Here is a 17,347-nt window from a genome sequence, read left to right as displayed (position 1 = left end):
ACCACTTCAAACAATATGCAATGGTCTTGTACATTTGTTTACTGATTTTGCCTTTTCTTAGTTAATATCTCTTATTGAAAATCTCAAAAATAAATGTAGAGAAGTATGGAGATGAAAATTAAAACCATCCATAGCCCACCATTTAGGAGTAACATCTCTGAACATGTTGTTTTTTAAGTGGAGATCTTCCTTTTCTTACTTAACTCTACATGTGACTTTCTCAATATCATTAAGCTTTTCTTAAAAGAATATTTTAACAAATATATTTCATGATTTCATTGTAATTTATTTAATTATTCCCTACCAATCAGTTTAAACTTTTCCCAGATCTTTTACTTTTATAGACAACACTGTGCTTCTTTTCTCCTATCAGTTATCCTAATGGAGGTCCCCCAAGGACCAAGGACCAAAGTCCAAGTAATTCAAAGTTGTATTTGCTGTTTGCTAATGAGTGAAAACATATATAAACCAGCATTAATGGTGGCAGTGCAGCCAATGGTATAACAACCGTGATAGATAACATCCATTGCCTACTGACTACCCACCAGGGGCTTGGCTAAGCCCTTGATGTATTTCATCTTATCTAATCCTCACTGCAACTTTGTGAGGTACTCATTACTATGCCCTTTTACAGATTAGGAAACTGAGATCCAGAGAGATTAACTTTCCCAAGGTCCCTCAGCCATGACTTGAAGCCATGTCTGTTTTACTCCAAAGCCTGTGTTCTTAACATAAATCCATGTTTTATAGTCAAAAGACTGGACTCAGTTCCTATTCCAACACTTACCTTGAGCCAGTCACTAAATCCCCTGGCACTCAAATTTCTCATCTGTTAAAAAGGGCAAAAATGCAAGAACCTGTCCAGTTGCCTCTCCCAAGACTAGAGAGAGGATTAAAGTACTGGAGGCCCCAGATCTGAGAAGTGTTATTTCTCAATTTAAGTTAATTGCTCTAATCAAGCCTTATGTGAGAGACTCCTCCAGGATGCTCTTCAAGAACATTTTCTGGTCCCAGCCATAAGGACTGTACATTGTAGTAGCAACATCCAAACCTGTTTTCCTCTGACAGTCCCACCCGAACCTCCAGTGTTTAATAATTAAAACCATCTGCTACAAAATAGCAGTGGTAAGTGCAGAAAATTTCCCTAGCTTGAACTCTCTTTAGTGGAGCATGTTATCTTTAGCTGTAGAGACCTTCTGTTTTTGGAAAAGGGCAAGGGAACACCCTGCCGAACAGGCGATAGTAACAAATCAAATCTGTTCCATCACGCCTCACCTACTGAGTTTACATTTCCTCTGACACATGTAAAGGGTCCCTCTTTTTCCACCTGACAGATAGTCCCCTTTGCACCTGAAGCATCTTTTCCACACCCCCAGCTCAGGCATAAACATGAGCACCCATTTCCTAAATCTGCATTATCTGTGCTTGTTAATGGCTATTGTTATTGTAGCTGCCAGTAATTATGAGCTTTAGGTTTTTGACTCATTTGCTAAGCTGGATTCCCTCATGGAAACTGTTGCTTGTCCTGGAACATTTTTTTTCATTCCCCACACCCAGAGGGATCTATGTACGTGTTTCTGTTTTTATGCCATCCATCCCAATGCTGGGTCTCTCGTAGTCACCATGGACTCTTTCTCATCCAGCAGTGAAGGTGTTTTGATTGTCACAACTGAGATGAGGGTACTTCAGGCATCTAAGGGTTATGGATAGGATATTGCTAAACATCCTACAAGATACAGGACAATCCCTAACAACAAAGAAGTTTCTGGTCCAAAATGTAACCGGTGGCAAGGTTTACAATCCCTGTCAGTAGCCTCAAAGTCATTTATTTGGGCACATGGACCCACCACACTCTGAAACTTACCCCAGGAGAAGAAGGATAGGATATTGGTTAAAACTGGCAGCAAGGGCATGAGCCAGGACAGGGGGACTGAAATAGACCAGACCTGTAGAGTCATTGAGTTCACCATTGACCTGGGTGTAAATTCTGGAGCACCATTCATTAGCTGCATGACCTTCAGCGAGGTGTGCCCCTTTCTTAGCGTCTGGCTTCTTCATCTGTACAACAGGGGTAGCAATCCTTACTTGTTGGCTATATAAGGCTCTAAAGCTCACCTCACTATGACCAGCATATACAAGCATGCCATCCGTTCAGTAAGCAAAATTGTTGAGGTCCTACTATGTATATGCCAGTTGCTGAAAAGTCCATCAGTGAACAGAACAGATAGATATCCTTGCCTTCAAGGAGCTTACCCTAACTGGGAGGAAGTGGATCTGTCTGAAACTAACCAATAGACAGTACATGGTGAAAATAGAGAAAAGTAAAGCAGGAGGAGGGGGAAGGCCACTGGAAGGGACATGGCTATTCTCCTCCCTCAAGAGGCATCCTCTTCTTTGGGACTTTTCTCCTGTATAGTCACATGTCCCTCCTCCAGCTCCAGTCTTCTTCTCTAACTGGGCTCATTTGTACTAGGGACTGGTAGAGGTGTAGGTCATGGTGTATGGTCTTGACCACCCACCCATAGCTTGGGCCTGGTTGGCTATGGGATGGCCAGCTGCTGACCCACACCTGACTGGCACTCTTTATTGCTTCCCTGGGATTCTTCTTTTCAAGATCCTCCCAAGGTGTGAATCTGAAGTTTGATTGGTCAAAGGGCCACTCAGTCATTATTCCTAAAAGTGAGTAAATGCATTCCCTCTCCTTAACTAGATTTAAAATCTTAGAAGGCCAGGGCCCATATCATGGAAACCTTCCCACAATGCATGATTTGCATGTAAGTAGCAAGTACACAGCCCTCAAGGTAGAAAGAGCTCAGGTTTTGGAGTGAAATAGATCAGGTTTTGAATCCTGCCTGAACAACCCCTCTGGGCCTCAGTTTCCTCATCAGTAAAATGGGAATAAACCTCCAACTTGCGGGTGGTTGTGAGGATGGGAGAGGATTCATCAGAAGTGTTAAGCATGGGCAGGCACAGAAAGAGTGATATATGTGGTCAATTTTGTCCAGTCTCTTCCCACTTTGTTCCTAAGCCCAGCAATCATGGAGGAAGCACAAAACAAGGAATTCTTAACAACAAAGCTCAAGTAATACAGCTCACCTCTCTCTTTTTCCCCCCAAACTACAACAGAAGAAAATATCCAACTCCCTGGGAAATTTTTCAAGAAATACATGAAAATATGTTCAGTCTTACATTCAAAACATGAAACTGAAGTTAAGATATCCAGTTGACCCTTGAACAATGCAGGGTTTAGGGGTGCCAGCACCCCCTACAGTCCTCAGAGAGTTGAAAATCCATATGTAACTTTTGAGTCCCTTAAAATGTAACTACTTAATAGCCTGCTGTTGACTGGAAGCCTTACCAGTGACCTAAACAGCCAATTAACACATATTTTGTATATGCATTGTATACTGTATTCTAACAATAAAGTTAGCTAGAGAAAAGAAAATGTTATTAAAATCATAAAAAAGAAAAAATACCTTTATAGTACTGGATTGTATTTATCAAAAAAATCTGCATGTAAGTGGACCCTTGAAGTTCAAACTCGTGTTGTTTAAGCATCAACTGTGATTGTTTTCTCTATTAGATTGATAATAATATCCTGTTAATGAGAGTATGGAAAAAGGTAATTCATATACCTTTCTGGGGACAATAAAATTGAAACAGGCTATTTAGAGGTCAATTTGGCAGTGGATGTCAAATGTTAAAATGTTGATATTTCTTAGACCAAGGAATTCTACTTCAGGAATTTGCTTTACAAAAATAGCAGCACTAATGTTCACTGAAGCACTTTTTGTAATAGCCAGACACTGAAAACGATTTTAATGTCCATCAGTTGGCAGTTGATTAAATCCATGTGGTACACCTGGACCATGGGATACTAACTCTATACCCATTAAAAAGAGTAATTTTGGAATGATGAAAATGTTTTGGAGCTACATGGAGGTGGTATTTGTACAACATTGTGAATGTACTAAAGGCCACTGAATTGTTCACAAAAATGGTTAATTTGTGTTATGTGACTTTCACCCTCATAAATTATTTTTTTAGAATAATAAGTCTTATTATATACTAACATGGAAGAGACACATTATTGAGTAAAAAGAGAAAACAGTCTGTTTTTTGTGATTATTGGCAAATACATTTAAGAGGTTTGGAAAGATCTAGAATGAACTTAATAGCAGTTATTTCTGGAAAGTAGATAGGAAAATAAGGGGATTTGTACTTAATTTATATACTTCTGTAATGTATTTAAAGTTAGTGTAAGTTAGTTGCAAACTGGCAGTGGGGAGGGGGAATTTGAAGTTGGGTCAGGGGTTGAAACTGTTACAAGGTGGGTGGTTGATTCAAGTGAAAGTGGAAAATATCTTTCATTTTGAATCTTATTTTTGTGTTTTCCTCTCTTTCTGCTCTTTAATTCCCACCCCAGCTATAATCAGAACTGAAAACTGAGATCAGTGAGTAACTGATGATTCACTTTGCTTGTTTTGACCTTTCCCTGCCTGTAGCTAATTGATTCTGAGCAGTGAGGATCTGCAAGCAGTATTCTGGTCACTGTTTATAAGGGCCTGTTTTCAAGAGATCACAAGGATTTGCAAGATACCTTTAGTGAACTGCGTATTTGGTGCAAGTCCTTTCTTGACCAGCACAGGGCTGGTCCGGTGATCATGAGCTCACTAATGAGCCCAGGGGCCCATGGATGCTGTGCCAGCCTGAGGAGCTCTTGCTGCTACTTGCAAACAGCTAGCTTCCTGCTTCTAAAAGGTTGTGGTAATACCCTGAAGCCCCTTGGAAGTTTCTTTTCACAGTTTTCATTTATTCATTTTTTCTCAAATTATAAAAGAAATGTATAAACTATAATAAAAATCACCTATAATGTCATCACACACACACAAAATTTATGGAGTTCCTTTTATATCTTGGCTCATGTGCTTTTTCTCATAATTATAAACAGTATTCATATACAGATTTTAGTTCTGATTTTAACTTATATAGAAGGGATTTTTAGCTGTTAAAATTATCTCAGAATTGTCTAATTGCCTTGATAATATACTATCAAGCAGATCGAATTATAACTTATTTAACAATACCTTTATGCCTTGAATAGCTCTCTTAAAATTTACTTTCTTAAATTTTATTGTTGAATCTCAAAATATTTGGAAGCTAGAATATCTTAGTGATGACAGCTTATATGTCACAATCGAAATCAGTTCTTGCCCTCAGGAGGTTTATAGGTCAGAGCAGGTGACCAGTAAGTATAATAACATGTGATCATTGCTATAGCAGAGATATGCCCAGATTGCCCTGGGAAAGAGTGGGACCACCTTGGTGAAGGCTTCTTAGGGCAGGAGTTTGAGTTATATCCTGAGGACACTTAGGAGTTAGCCAGCTGGTAAATGAAAGAAAAACATCCCCGGAAAAGAAAACTACCTGAAGGATGCATAGACAGATGGCAGAGCATGATGCATTTAGGAAATGGCAGATTGCCTGGTGGGGCTGGAGAATAGAGGACTCATGGGTGAGTGGCAGGAGGAGAATCTAGATATATAGACTGTGGTTAGATTACAAGAGGCTTTCTGTGCCAAAGTGAGGAGTTGGAACTTCTCACTGAAGGCCATAGACATGTGGCCACAGCCGTGTCTTGCTAATTAAGAGTGTGGTTTTGAGCGCAGCAACAATGCGTTGCTTTGGCAAAGTTCCCAGTAAGTGTGTTGAAATCTTCTAGGATGAAGGCTGAAGATGATGTACTCAGCTTTCTTCTTAATCATTTGTATTTGTCATGAAAAGGCACTCCGATAGCAAGTTTCCACCACAAGGGTGAACTTTGGGTAGTTAGACCACCCTGAAGTCTACTAGAACCTTGGGAAATAAAGTATGTCAGGGCAGGCATCATTTGCTGCCAAGGTAGTATTTAGTATGCATATTTGTTGGTACTTTTCAAATTGACAGAATCCCACCTGAGATTAATGTAAACAGAAGGGGGAATGTATTAGCTCCTTAATCTGAAAGTGACTCTTCCTGGCTTCAGCCTGCACACTCCCTTCATCAGTCTCTCTCTCTCTCTCTCTGTCCTTCATTCTATGTGTCCCTTTATTCTCCCCAGTAGCAAACAGACTTAACTGCATGAATAGAGAGAGTTGCTGCAAGAAACTCCTGCTTATGTTATCTCTTAAGTTTATAATACCAAAGGAATAAAGACCCTTCCATTCTTTCTCCCATGGAACACTTAGCAAATTTCAGGGAATCGGGTGTCGCTCCCTGAACCAGGATGGAGGAAATCCCTGCCTGGTCAGGTCTGGGGGATCCCACCCTAACTGTTCACAGACCCGATACCCAAGGATAGCAGGCTTCTGTTCCTAGATGGAGGAGGAGAATAGGAGTACTGGCCAGATGTAAAGGACATCCACTACTGTTAACCCTCATTCTTCTGAAGAGGGGGGCTGTCTCCTGGAAAAGAGAGGAGCCTGTGGCTTCCCTGAGAGCTGCCCTTGTGCATGTTTCTTTGCTGTGTCCAGGTCTCACAGAACGGAGACTCCCAGTACACGTGTGAAGGCAGGCCCTTTGCCCAATTTCCCTTAGCACGTAGGCTCCAGAAAATACCCCACTTCCCAAAAGGGATTGTGGCATTGTCCTTTCTTTCTTGCAAATATCTGATTTATGTTCTGTCAGTGACAGGAAGCTGCTCAAATGATCCACCCAGGTCCTGCCGCTGCCCCCATGACGGTTTGTTTTTCTCATTGTTTAGCGTTCCATCAGCTTCCGCAGCGAGAGCCGTCCTGACATCCTCACCCCCCGACCCTGGTCCAGAAATGCCGCCCCCTCAAGCACAAAGCGGAGAGACAGCAAGCTGTGGAGTGAGACCTTCGATGTGTGCGTCAATCAGATGCTTCCGTCCAAGGAAATCAAACGTCAGGAGGTAGGCTTGGGACCCAGGAGTTGGCCCTGTGTCTGGAACAAAGCACGGGATAGACGAGAGCCAAACTGGGTCTATCTACACCACAGGCTCCAAATCAATTCTTCCTTGCATTTGTAGAAGGAGGACAAATGGGGGTGTCAAACCTTGTAAGGAACTGAGAAACCAGCATCCAGCTGGGTGGGTGGTTCCTGCTTTAAAAAGAAACTGATGTGAAAATCTGAATTTACGGAGAAAATGAATCAGGAAGTGTCTTTTTAGGATCCTGGAGCTCACGAAGTTAATCACTTTAGGTATATTTTGATAGCAACTTCTAGGATATTTTAAGATATTTGATTTATGAAACTTTGATTCCGTTTTGTAGAAAACTTTTCTGTGGAACGCAGTTAATTTCATTACCTGTGAATTTTTGGTATCAGTGACCCTAAATAACTGTGGTATTATTACCCTTTATAGAAAGCTTGTCATGTGCCAGACTGTGCCAAAGCAGTTTAAATGTGCATCATCTAGTGAAACGCTTGGAACATCTATTTCTGTGGAAAACCTGACATTGGCAAAAGGAATACTTGAAAACTTTCTAGGTTTTGGACTCAGCCATTCTTTTCTAGGAATCTATCTCCAGACATTTATACACAGATGAAAAGATACATACATAAGGGTATTCATCGCAGTAATGTTTGTAATAGTGCTAGAGCCTGAGCATCTGTTGCCAGGGACTGGCTAAATAACGAGTCTCTATACATGGAATATTACATGGAATATTAGGAAGTGCTGGTCCGCGTGTATGGATGGTGAAGTGGATAAGGCAAGGCACAAAGTAGGGTGTGTTATGTTCTTTTATCACTTACGGAAAAGAAAGGAAAAATGAATATATGTGTGTACAGGCATGTATTTGCCTGTAGAATCATAAAATATTTCTGGAAGGACACACAAGGAACTATAACATAGTCACCTCCTGGGAAAGACCTGGGTGGCTGGAGAGAGGTTAGAAGGAAAGTTTTCACCATGTACCTATTTGTGCACTATAAAATTTGAAGTATGTTAATATATTATCTAGTGAAAAGAAATAATAAAGCATTTAAGGGACACCTGAGTGACTCAGTTGGTTAAACGTCTGACGTCAGCTCAGGTCATGATATCGCGATGCATGGGTTTGAAGCCCGCGTCAGGCTCTGTGCTGACAGCTCACAGCTTGGAGCCTGCTTCAGATTCTGTGTCTCCCTCTCTCTCTTCCCCTCCCTTGCTCATGCTGTGTCTCTCTCTCTCAAAAAAAAAACACACACACATTAAAATAAATAAATGAAATGTGATGCTAGGTGAAAGCATACTAAAAAAAAAGAAAGAAAGAAAGAAAACACTTAAAAATAATACATGCACCAGAAAAAAAAATCTGTGAAGAAACATGACAAAATCTTAATGATGGTTACAGATGGTATTATGGATACATTAAAATTTTCCCCTTTTGTGTTTTGTAACACAAATGTTTTCTAACATTTTTGTGTTTTCCCAAGTGTCAGTAGTATACATATGTACCGTGTACAATCTGATCGTGGGAAGGAAGGAAGGAGGGGTTGATTCTGCAGACTAGAAGATTATTAAAGCACAGTGAATATAAACTCACCCATCTAGAGAGGTACAGAGCTGGGATTTGAACCCAGGTCCCGTCCTACTCGAAAGCTTATGGTCTTCATGGTGATAGTATGCTGCCCCACAAAAAACATCTGACTGGTGTTTCTCAGTATGGGGGTCTGGGGTTTTCCTCTCCTGGAGGCCACATTTGGCAGTCAGACAGTCAGGCCTATGGAAGTGAGCTCTAGTAAAACAGATGTACAAGGATATCTGAGGAAGATCCAGGTAAAGTCTAGTTAACTGCATTGTGCCAATCCATTACCTGGTATTGATAATGCTCTGTAATTACAGAAGACGCTGCTACTAGGGGAAGCTGTGTAATAGGTTCTCAGAACCGCTCTGCACTATTTTTGCAACTTCTCCTTAGAGTCTATAATTATTTCAAAATAAAAGGTTAACAAAATAGAGTACCAGGAGGGCATGATGTGGAGGCTTTATTGGGCCTCAGGAGGGGTCCCCATGCACTGGCCTCCAGTACAGTATTCTGTCTCCACCTGCTTTACCTGAGAGCAAACTCATCGTCTTCTAGTCCACCAACCCCAGAGATGGAGGGCACTCTCCAGCCCTGCTCACTTCTTCCCTTAGTCTGAGAGAAATGTAGTCCCCAAACCATCACTCCTATTAAAGGACTAAACATATCGTCCTTCAACAGTTAATGTTTGCCAACACTTTAGACTTCCAGATGAGTGAAAGAGTATTCTGTGCATTATAGTTCTTAAAGTATAATGGCTTAGCAGAGCCAAATTAGAAACGGACCATTTATACACTCTTGCACACTGCTGGCTCCTAAAATTTTATTTATTGTATCGTGTGGGGCTGAGAAGTAATTTAGAATGAATTAACTTCACCAGACATTTAGGGTGATAAAATATTGGAGTCTACAATTCCAGCCTGAAGACAAGCGGCTGATAAGAATAAAGCTTTTGCTGAGATTCACCTTCTGTTGAGTAAAGCAAAGACAAATTGGATAGCACAGTTTATAATACTGCCATGTCCATCCCTGAGAACACACCCCAAAATCATTTATGCTGGTTGTTGCACACACGAGAGTAATGCAGAATCCAACTGTCAATATTTTACCTAAAATAGTTCCCTCTTGCTCCACTGCACCCAAGTTCTGTAACGTCAAAGATGACTTCCTGAGTTAGAAACGTATGTGGAACCTCTTTCTCCCACCAACAGGTAAGCTCATTTTGAAGAAGTTTTGCAAAATTTTTCCCTTATAGGTTTTATCTACTAGATGCATTTGCTACAGGTTGATTTAACATTTTAAAGAATCCTTTAAAAATACTTAAGAAGTTGGTAGATTTGGGGCTTTGACCAACAGAACCAGTACTGTTTGAATTTGGTCTCGTAAGTTAAGTGTTTAGTGAATGTGTTTTTTGTCTCTGCTTACAGGCAATCTTTGAGCTTTCCCAAGGAGAAGAAGACTTGATAGAGGATTTGAAATTGGCAAAAAAGGTAAATTTGAATCCAGTGGTCATTTGGGCCACCTTCTTTTTTTTTCTAGGTAATTTCACAATTCTAAGATTGTGCCTTATGAGCACTCTTTTTATGATTTAGACAAGCCATCAACAATTGAGAAGAAACTGCACAAACCATGTAGGGTGGAAATGGCTCAAAACAAGAAGGTTCTCTAGACCTGGAATCTGTCAGGGTTCTCCCGTGCATGTCTCTAAGGCACCTCAAGTAATACTTGAGTTTAAACAGAAAATGTTCACAGAAGCCTGGTTCTGTGTATATTTCACTGTCTCTCATGCGGGGAGAGAGTGTGTGGAGTTTGAAACTGGAACTGTCTTAGAAATAGTCGTTTGACTCTCTTGAGGAGAGAAAGTGATAAAGTGAAGCAATTGCATACTATCATATAAGTTAGGGCCTCCTGTATAGAAACATGTGTTTTAATTTGAACAGAAAGGAGAGGGAACCTGTGCCTTGTAACCTGTTTAGTTTTGACAACAAAGCTTTCTCAAAACCTTTCCGTTTCAGTGACCCCCCCATGGAGGCTGAAATCTAGATTCTTCCATTCAATACTCCAGCCTCTTTAAAGAAGTAAGGGTTGGAAAGATGCCTCCCCTCTTTTAAGTGTCCGTAGTCCAGATTCCTGCTGATAAAAGTGTCATCTGTAGCATTCCCGGGAGATGGCCATCCAGGCTTTGCTTGGACACAGCCAAGAAACTGAGTTTTAGGTGGGGCTGGAGGAAGAGGAAGACAGAGGTGACAGATAAGGTGTTTAACTCTGAGAGACATTTCACTGGCCATCTGTCCAGCTCCCTTTCCTGAGTCAAGACCAAAGCTGAGCACCTTCAGGGTGTTTCACTGCCTTTCTTTTGCTTATGGTGGTTCTACCTTCCTGGAAAGCCTTCCTCTCCTTTCAGCCACCCACATCCAGCCATCCTCCAGGAACTAGCTCAGATCTCAGTTCATTTTTCACCAGTATTTCCTGCTTCTGTCTAGATGCCAGGCAGCCCATCTTAAATCTCCTTTGATTACTCCAGCTTTAATTCTCTCACCCTCAAAGCGGTTATGATTTGATCGATTTTTGCTAGTGTGACATCTCTCGTAGTTCTAATCTTGAGCTATTTTTTAACATATCTAATTATCCACATGTTTTTCTTATCTCCCAATTAGCTTAATAAATATCCTTGGAGGCAGGGACTGTGCCATCTGAGTCTCTGTACTCTATTACAGTGTCCTGTAACTGTGTGTTCTTGTTTAATTATCATTAATAAGAAGTGATAGAATTAACAGAGATTTTCCTCTCTTGGCTTCATATCAATCATAAAGGATGCCACCACTTTTCCTTTTCTTCCCTTAATTTATTATTTTTTTAACTTTTTTAATGTTTTTTATTTATTTTTGAGAGACAGAGAGAGACAGCGTGAACAGGGAGGGTCAGAGAGAGAGGGAGATACAGAATCTGAAGCAGGCTCCAGGCTCTGAGCTAGCTGTGTGCAGAGAGCCAGATGCAGGGCTCAAACCCATGAACCATGAGATCAAGACCTGAGCCGAAGCTGGTCTCTTAACCGACTGAGCCACCCAGGCACCCCCTTCCCTTACTTAATTTAAATATGGACTAATTGAAAAAGAACCTGCTAGTAACTAATTTTGTATAAAGCGTTTTTCTTTTAAGCTGCAGGATCATCAATATAGTTAATTTTTAAAACATCATATAAATCAAATCTTCTCTATACTTAGGATTTGTGCCCTTGCCTACATGTAGGATATACTAGAATAAAAAAGATTTTTAAAAATCTGCTTTGGTTTATCAACAACCACAAAAGGCTCAAGGCAATACTAGATTCTTGTCTGTGCCAGCTACACCCATCTGCTGTCTCCGCAGCATTATGGGAGAAGTTGTTTGGGGACAGCCAAATATTTTGGGGCCTGACAAACACAGATGCTAATTACATTAACCATTTGCTTCCTCTGACTTAAAAAAAATGTTTTTAATGTTTATTTTTCAGAGAGAGAGAGAGAGAGAGAGAGAGAGAGAGAGAGAGATTCCCAAGCAGGTTCCGCACTGTCAGCGTAAAGCCTGATGTGGGTCTCAAACCCACTAATAGTGAGATCATGACCTGAGCCAAAATCAAGAGTCAGATGCTTAATCAACTGAGCCTTCCAGGTGCCTCGCTTCCTCTGATTTTAAATGTTTGCTTCCATCTCTTGCCCTTCTTATGCAGGCCTATCACGACCCCATGCTGAAACTCTCCATAATGACAGAACAAGAGTTGAATCAAATTTTTGGAACACTGGACTCTCTCATTCCTCTACACGAAGGTATAATTTTATTCACACAATGAGTCATGACTTGAAGCCTTAATTGAGTCATCTTACAAGTCATGATTATGTAATAACTTGATTAACCCAGAATCTACTTCCAGTCCTGTTCGTATTTGAATGCATAACAAAATAAGCATTCTGTTTGTTGTTTTTTTATCAGAGCTCCTGAGTCAGCTTCGAGACGCTCGGAAGCCTGATGGCTCCACTGAACATGTGGGTCCCATCCTCGTGGGCTGGGTAAGAAAAATTCTCTGGTCTTGATTAAAAATAAATTTCAATAATGTAGATGGGGTTTCATTTTACTAGACTTTTTTTAAACTTTATTTTTGAAAGAGAGAAAAAGCGAGAACAAGTAGGGGAGCGGCCGAGAGGAAGACAGAGGATCCCAAGCCAACTCGGGGCTCTGAGCTGTCACCACAGAGCCCAACACAGGGCTCAAACTCAGGCACCGTGAGATCATGACCTTAGCTGAAATCAACAGTACAAATGCTTTACCAACTGAGCCACCCAGGCACACCTTAGCTAGACTTTTTTTATTGGCAAACGTTGGTTTTATATCAGAAGAAATTTAAATGGCAAGTTCTTGGCAAAATGTGTCATTCTATTTAGGTTTTATCTCTTCAAAGAATGGAAACAATTTTTTTTCTTGTTACGAATTTGTAGCATTGAAAGATAACATGACCTTTAGCAAGAAAATAAGTAAATGCACATGTGAAACAGTTCCTAGTTTTATATCAAATAAAGTAAAACTAGTTTATATTCAATTTTGGCCAATAACTAATAATATAATTATTAACATTTCTATTTCAGCAAATATTCAGGGACATATGAACACCAAAAAAAAAAAAAAAGTGCTTTTATCAGGCTACAAAAAAAGACTCTCATGGTAAAATGTAATTTCATAAGCAAGGTAATACTAAACATTGTTAATGTTTAGCATGTATCTGGTTATAAGTAACTTCATAGGAAGCCTTGGTATTATGCTAACTTTCATCCCAAACAACCCATTCTCTTTCCTAATTAAACAAAGAAGTCTACTGTGACCTTAGATTAGGGGTTCTACATTTACGGTCTTGAGGCTGAATCTGTGTTTGTTGGGTGTATAATGCGGCTGTTCATTTGTTTAATGTGCTTTAGGCTGGGCATGCACTCTTGACTTTGCCAGTCCCCACCACCCCGTTACTCCCTTTCTGTTTCCTTGGAGTCCTTGCGTGCACCACCCCCACTCCACATGGTTTCCAGTGGTTATGAAGTAGGTAATAAAAGCAGATTACTTCAAGGACTTCTTCCAGGCAGGGTTAGGTCTCTCATCTCTCTGATCCATACATTGTTCCAGAAAAATAGGCAGGAAGTGCCACAGCAGCAAGCATTAAGTCATTCTGCTGTTTGGGGAATGTTGTTAAGGTTAAAAATCCTACTATCACATGAGTTCTCTTCATCCAGTTACATTTGTATTTATATTTTAACCTTCCTGTACCTTCCAGTCCCTACATTTTGATGTCAATCTCTCATCCTAACTTCTGCTTTTTTTTTAGTTTTTAAATTTATTTTGAGAGAGGCAGGGGAGGGGCAGAGAGAGAAAGAGAATCCCAAGCAGGCTCTCCACTGTCACTAAAGAGCCCAGCATGGGGCTCAAACCCACGAACCATGAGATCATGACCTGAGCCAAGATCAAGAAAGAGTCAGATGTTCAACCTACAAGCCACCCAGGTGCCCCTAACTTCTGCTTCTCAATTACTGCCTTGATCAAGAAACTTTGAGGGTTTTATGACTGAGATAGCTTTAGTTCACAAGTCAATTTTAGCACTGAGGCCAAAATATCCCAAGGGCACCTGAATGGCAAGCAATGTTCTAAGATGAATAATTTAGAAAATGTGCCTTAATATTTCAGGAGAGGCATTCATCTTATAGTTTTGACTTTCATTTTATTATAAGCTGTGGTAGATGTTTTAACTTCTTTAGCCTTCAAAGAAATTTCTCTAAAGAGAGCCAACCAGCTGGAGACAGAGAAGGTGTCAGGAGAAGAGAGATTCTGCCTCAATATTTCTTAAACTTCCTGAGTCTGTGGGCTGCTTTGATGGGAGCCGGGCCGGGGGTGGGGGGACAAGCAGTGAGGCCACACTCCAGAATTAGCAGGATGCCTGCTCTGTGTTTGACAAGATGGCAATATAGGACGGCACAGTTTCCTTAGGCATCACATACAAATTGTCGGTCCATGCCAGAAGCAAAAGTGTTGGTGTTTGCCTTGTTATTCATTTTTTTCTAAAATAAAATGTCTGCCACTTTTATTAGGAAATTGGTTTGATCTGGGGGCTGCTTTTGCAGCCCTTTTCTGAACACACTCGGAGGAAATGTGACTACCTCCGTTGCTGTCTGAACCCTTCAGACATCACATGAGGACCTGCAGCTTGAAGAGCCGCCTGAGATTAAACAATCAGCCCATTGTAACCAGGCCTCATGAGAACGGCCCTTATTGATCAGCTCCATGAGCTGTAAATGTTTTTCCTCTTCAAATTGCAGATGTGTGTATGCGAGTGGAACTGTAAACCACGTGATACATCTGCTTGAGTTCTGGTCTTTTCAACAGAACAAAATAAACATCTGAGTGGACTTTGAATGAGAAAAAGTCCGAGCCCATTTGACCCATGAAAAATTAATTTATTTGCCCCCCTCTCCTCCAACTCCCTCAAGGAAAAAAAGGTGAAAAAAGAAGCCCTTTTAAACAAGTGAGCCTCCCAAGTGGGACAGGCCTGTCCAGTCCTTTTGACCTTAGAATGAATCAATTACTTGTACTTTGAAGACCTGAAACAGAGTGGTGGTTTTCTCGGGGGGCCACTGTGGTCACTGAAGACCAGTCTCCCGGACGGGTAGGCCTGGTCTCATTTACCTCCCCCACTGGCATACAGAAACAGCCTCCCTTCAGACTTACCTTCATGCTAACATTTTTTCAGTCATAAAATAATTGATAAATTCTCGTGTTAATTTGGTTCTAATTCCATTTTAATTGTATAGAGAGAGGCAGAGTACATGGAAGCAAAAAATAGATTTGTTCTGTCACTTTTCACAATGTTAGGAAGATAGAAAGAATTTCTAAAAGTGAAAGAGTTTCCCTTATGAATTCTTGATAGTCTATTTAAAGAGACGTTGCGTAGTTCTGAGCATTGGGGGGAGGAGTTTGGGGGAACAAGATGCTTCAGACTGGTTTTGTCTCTAGCTGAGCAAGTGGTTTTGCTTCTCTAAACCACAATTTCTTCAGTAAAAATATCTGGGGGGTAAATAGTAATAATAGCTAGTATTTACTGATTCTGTTTTGTTTTTTAATGTTTATTTTTGAGAGAAAGAGAGACAGAATTCGAGCTGGGGAGGGGCAGAGAGTAAGGGAAACACAGAGTCTGAGGCAGGCTCCAGGCTCTGGGCTGTCAATAGAGAGCCCAATACAGGGCTCAAACTCATGAACCATGGGATAATGACCTGAGCCGAAGTCGGATGTTTAACCAAGTGAGCCACCCAGGCGCCCTGAGTACTTACTGATTCTTAACCAGGAGCCAGCTTGCATACTTTTTGTCTGCCTTATCTCATTAAAAAATAGGACATTAGTATATGCCTTTTGTAAGTGGGACAGCTGAGGCTCAGAAGGGTCACTTGATACTGTCCAAGTTAGACTTTGAAACATAATTATCTCTGGTTCTAGAATCTGCCCTCTTAACCACTGTGTTATCACCTCTCACGTTTTATATAAGTGAATGTGCGTGTATATGGCAACCAACATGTGTACATTCTTCATTCTCTAACAAGTTATAGATCACTTGTGGCCTTTTCTAGCCAGTGGGCTGAACCAGATAGCCTTTCAGGTCATGCCCAGGAAATAAGCACCCTGTCATGTGTGAACACAGGACCCGAGCTGGATTGGGTTACCATGGCAGCAGGGGCGGCAGGATCACACAGTTAATGGCCCACTGGCCGGTGAGCAGCAGTGTGGTTGGAGTTCCTCACTAGTTTACATCCAACAGTTACTGCTGATTTGTTTCTCTGTAATGAAAACATTCGACATTTTCAGGTCTTTTTAAAAGACAAGGAAATGGAAATGAAATTAAGAGGGCCTAAAGCTCTTTTTAATTAACTCGGAAAATCTAAATTACAAGCCACAATACCACATCTGGAGGGTGGGGGAGTGTATGTGTGTGTGTGTGTGAGTAGCAATTATCATTTACTTTCAAATAAAAGGTTGAGGAAAGAATTTCTTCAGCTCTTTTTTTTTTAAACACAAATAAAGGTTTATGTGGTTTTGTTTTTTGTTTTTATGACACATAAGGAAGGTAGACCTTTCCAAAGAATGTTAAACTCAACAGTGGACTTAAACATTACTTCATTGGTATCTTTGTGTGATTTCAGTTGCTGAGAAAATAATTTCAATAAGAAGTATTAAAAAAAGCACCAGAATATTTATACTTTGACCCATTGTTCAGATGCTGTCACAATTTATTTTTAACCCATGTTCCCACACCATCAAATATTACCAAATCTGGTAACCATTAAGCATTCATTGATTTGTTCATTCTGAATATAAACTTTGAATGTCTGCTGGATGGTAGGTCCAATGCAAAGTATTGAGGATGCAGAATTTAAAGCCACTGTCTTGCACTGAATCCCTCCATAGGGCAGGTGTCATGGTAAATGTGGCATCTTAGTCCAAGGGAGAGAAGCAAACACAGTGGGACTATTGGCTGCATTTTATTGCCTCTGGTACCTTTCTGGGAGCTGACAAGCCCATGTACTAGGATGGTGAGTCTTGGGTGCCACTCAGATGGAGGAGTGGAAAAGGAGATGAACAGCTCTTTCACTGGGTCTCTGATTCTGTGTTTGCACAATGTGACTGATGGGACATGTCAGGGAAATTAGTATTTTGCTGGAAGGAAGATACAGGAGTTGACGTGTTCCGAAGTCTTTAGGCTTAAATTGTTCTTTGCATGGTATTGTGATGTTAACCATTAGGCATAGCCAAAAATCTAATTTGAAAGATTTTTCTAA

The 17,347-nt window shown here is 40.7% G+C and overlaps 1 protein-coding gene across 4 annotated transcripts in view; it reads left to right on the top strand.

Moving 5' to 3' along the window:
- Positions 1-17,347, top strand: part of ARHGEF3 (Rho guanine nucleotide exchange factor 3) — a 280,046-nt gene that overhangs the window by 246,332 nt on the left and 16,367 nt on the right. For all 4 annotated transcript variants that reach the window (XM_029917716.1, XM_029917719.1, XM_029917715.1 and 1 more), the window contains 4 exons: positions 6,743-6,913; positions 9,938-10,000; positions 12,220-12,316; positions 12,480-12,556. In XM_029917716.1, the coding sequence (XP_029773576.1) occupies positions 6,743-6,913; positions 9,938-10,000; positions 12,220-12,316; positions 12,480-12,556 (408 nt within the window). The remainder of the gene's footprint in view (positions 1-6,742; positions 6,914-9,937; positions 10,001-12,219; positions 12,317-12,479; positions 12,557-17,347) is intronic.

The sequence above is a fragment of the Suricata suricatta genome, chromosome 12 (assembly GCF_006229205.1).
Source record: "Suricata suricatta isolate VVHF042 chromosome 12, meerkat_22Aug2017_6uvM2_HiC, whole genome shotgun sequence".
Classification (NCBI taxonomy): Eukaryota; Metazoa; Chordata; class Mammalia; order Carnivora; family Herpestidae; genus Suricata; species Suricata suricatta.
Note: the sequence above shows the minus strand (reverse complement) of the source record. Positions and strands in the feature narration are given on the sequence as shown.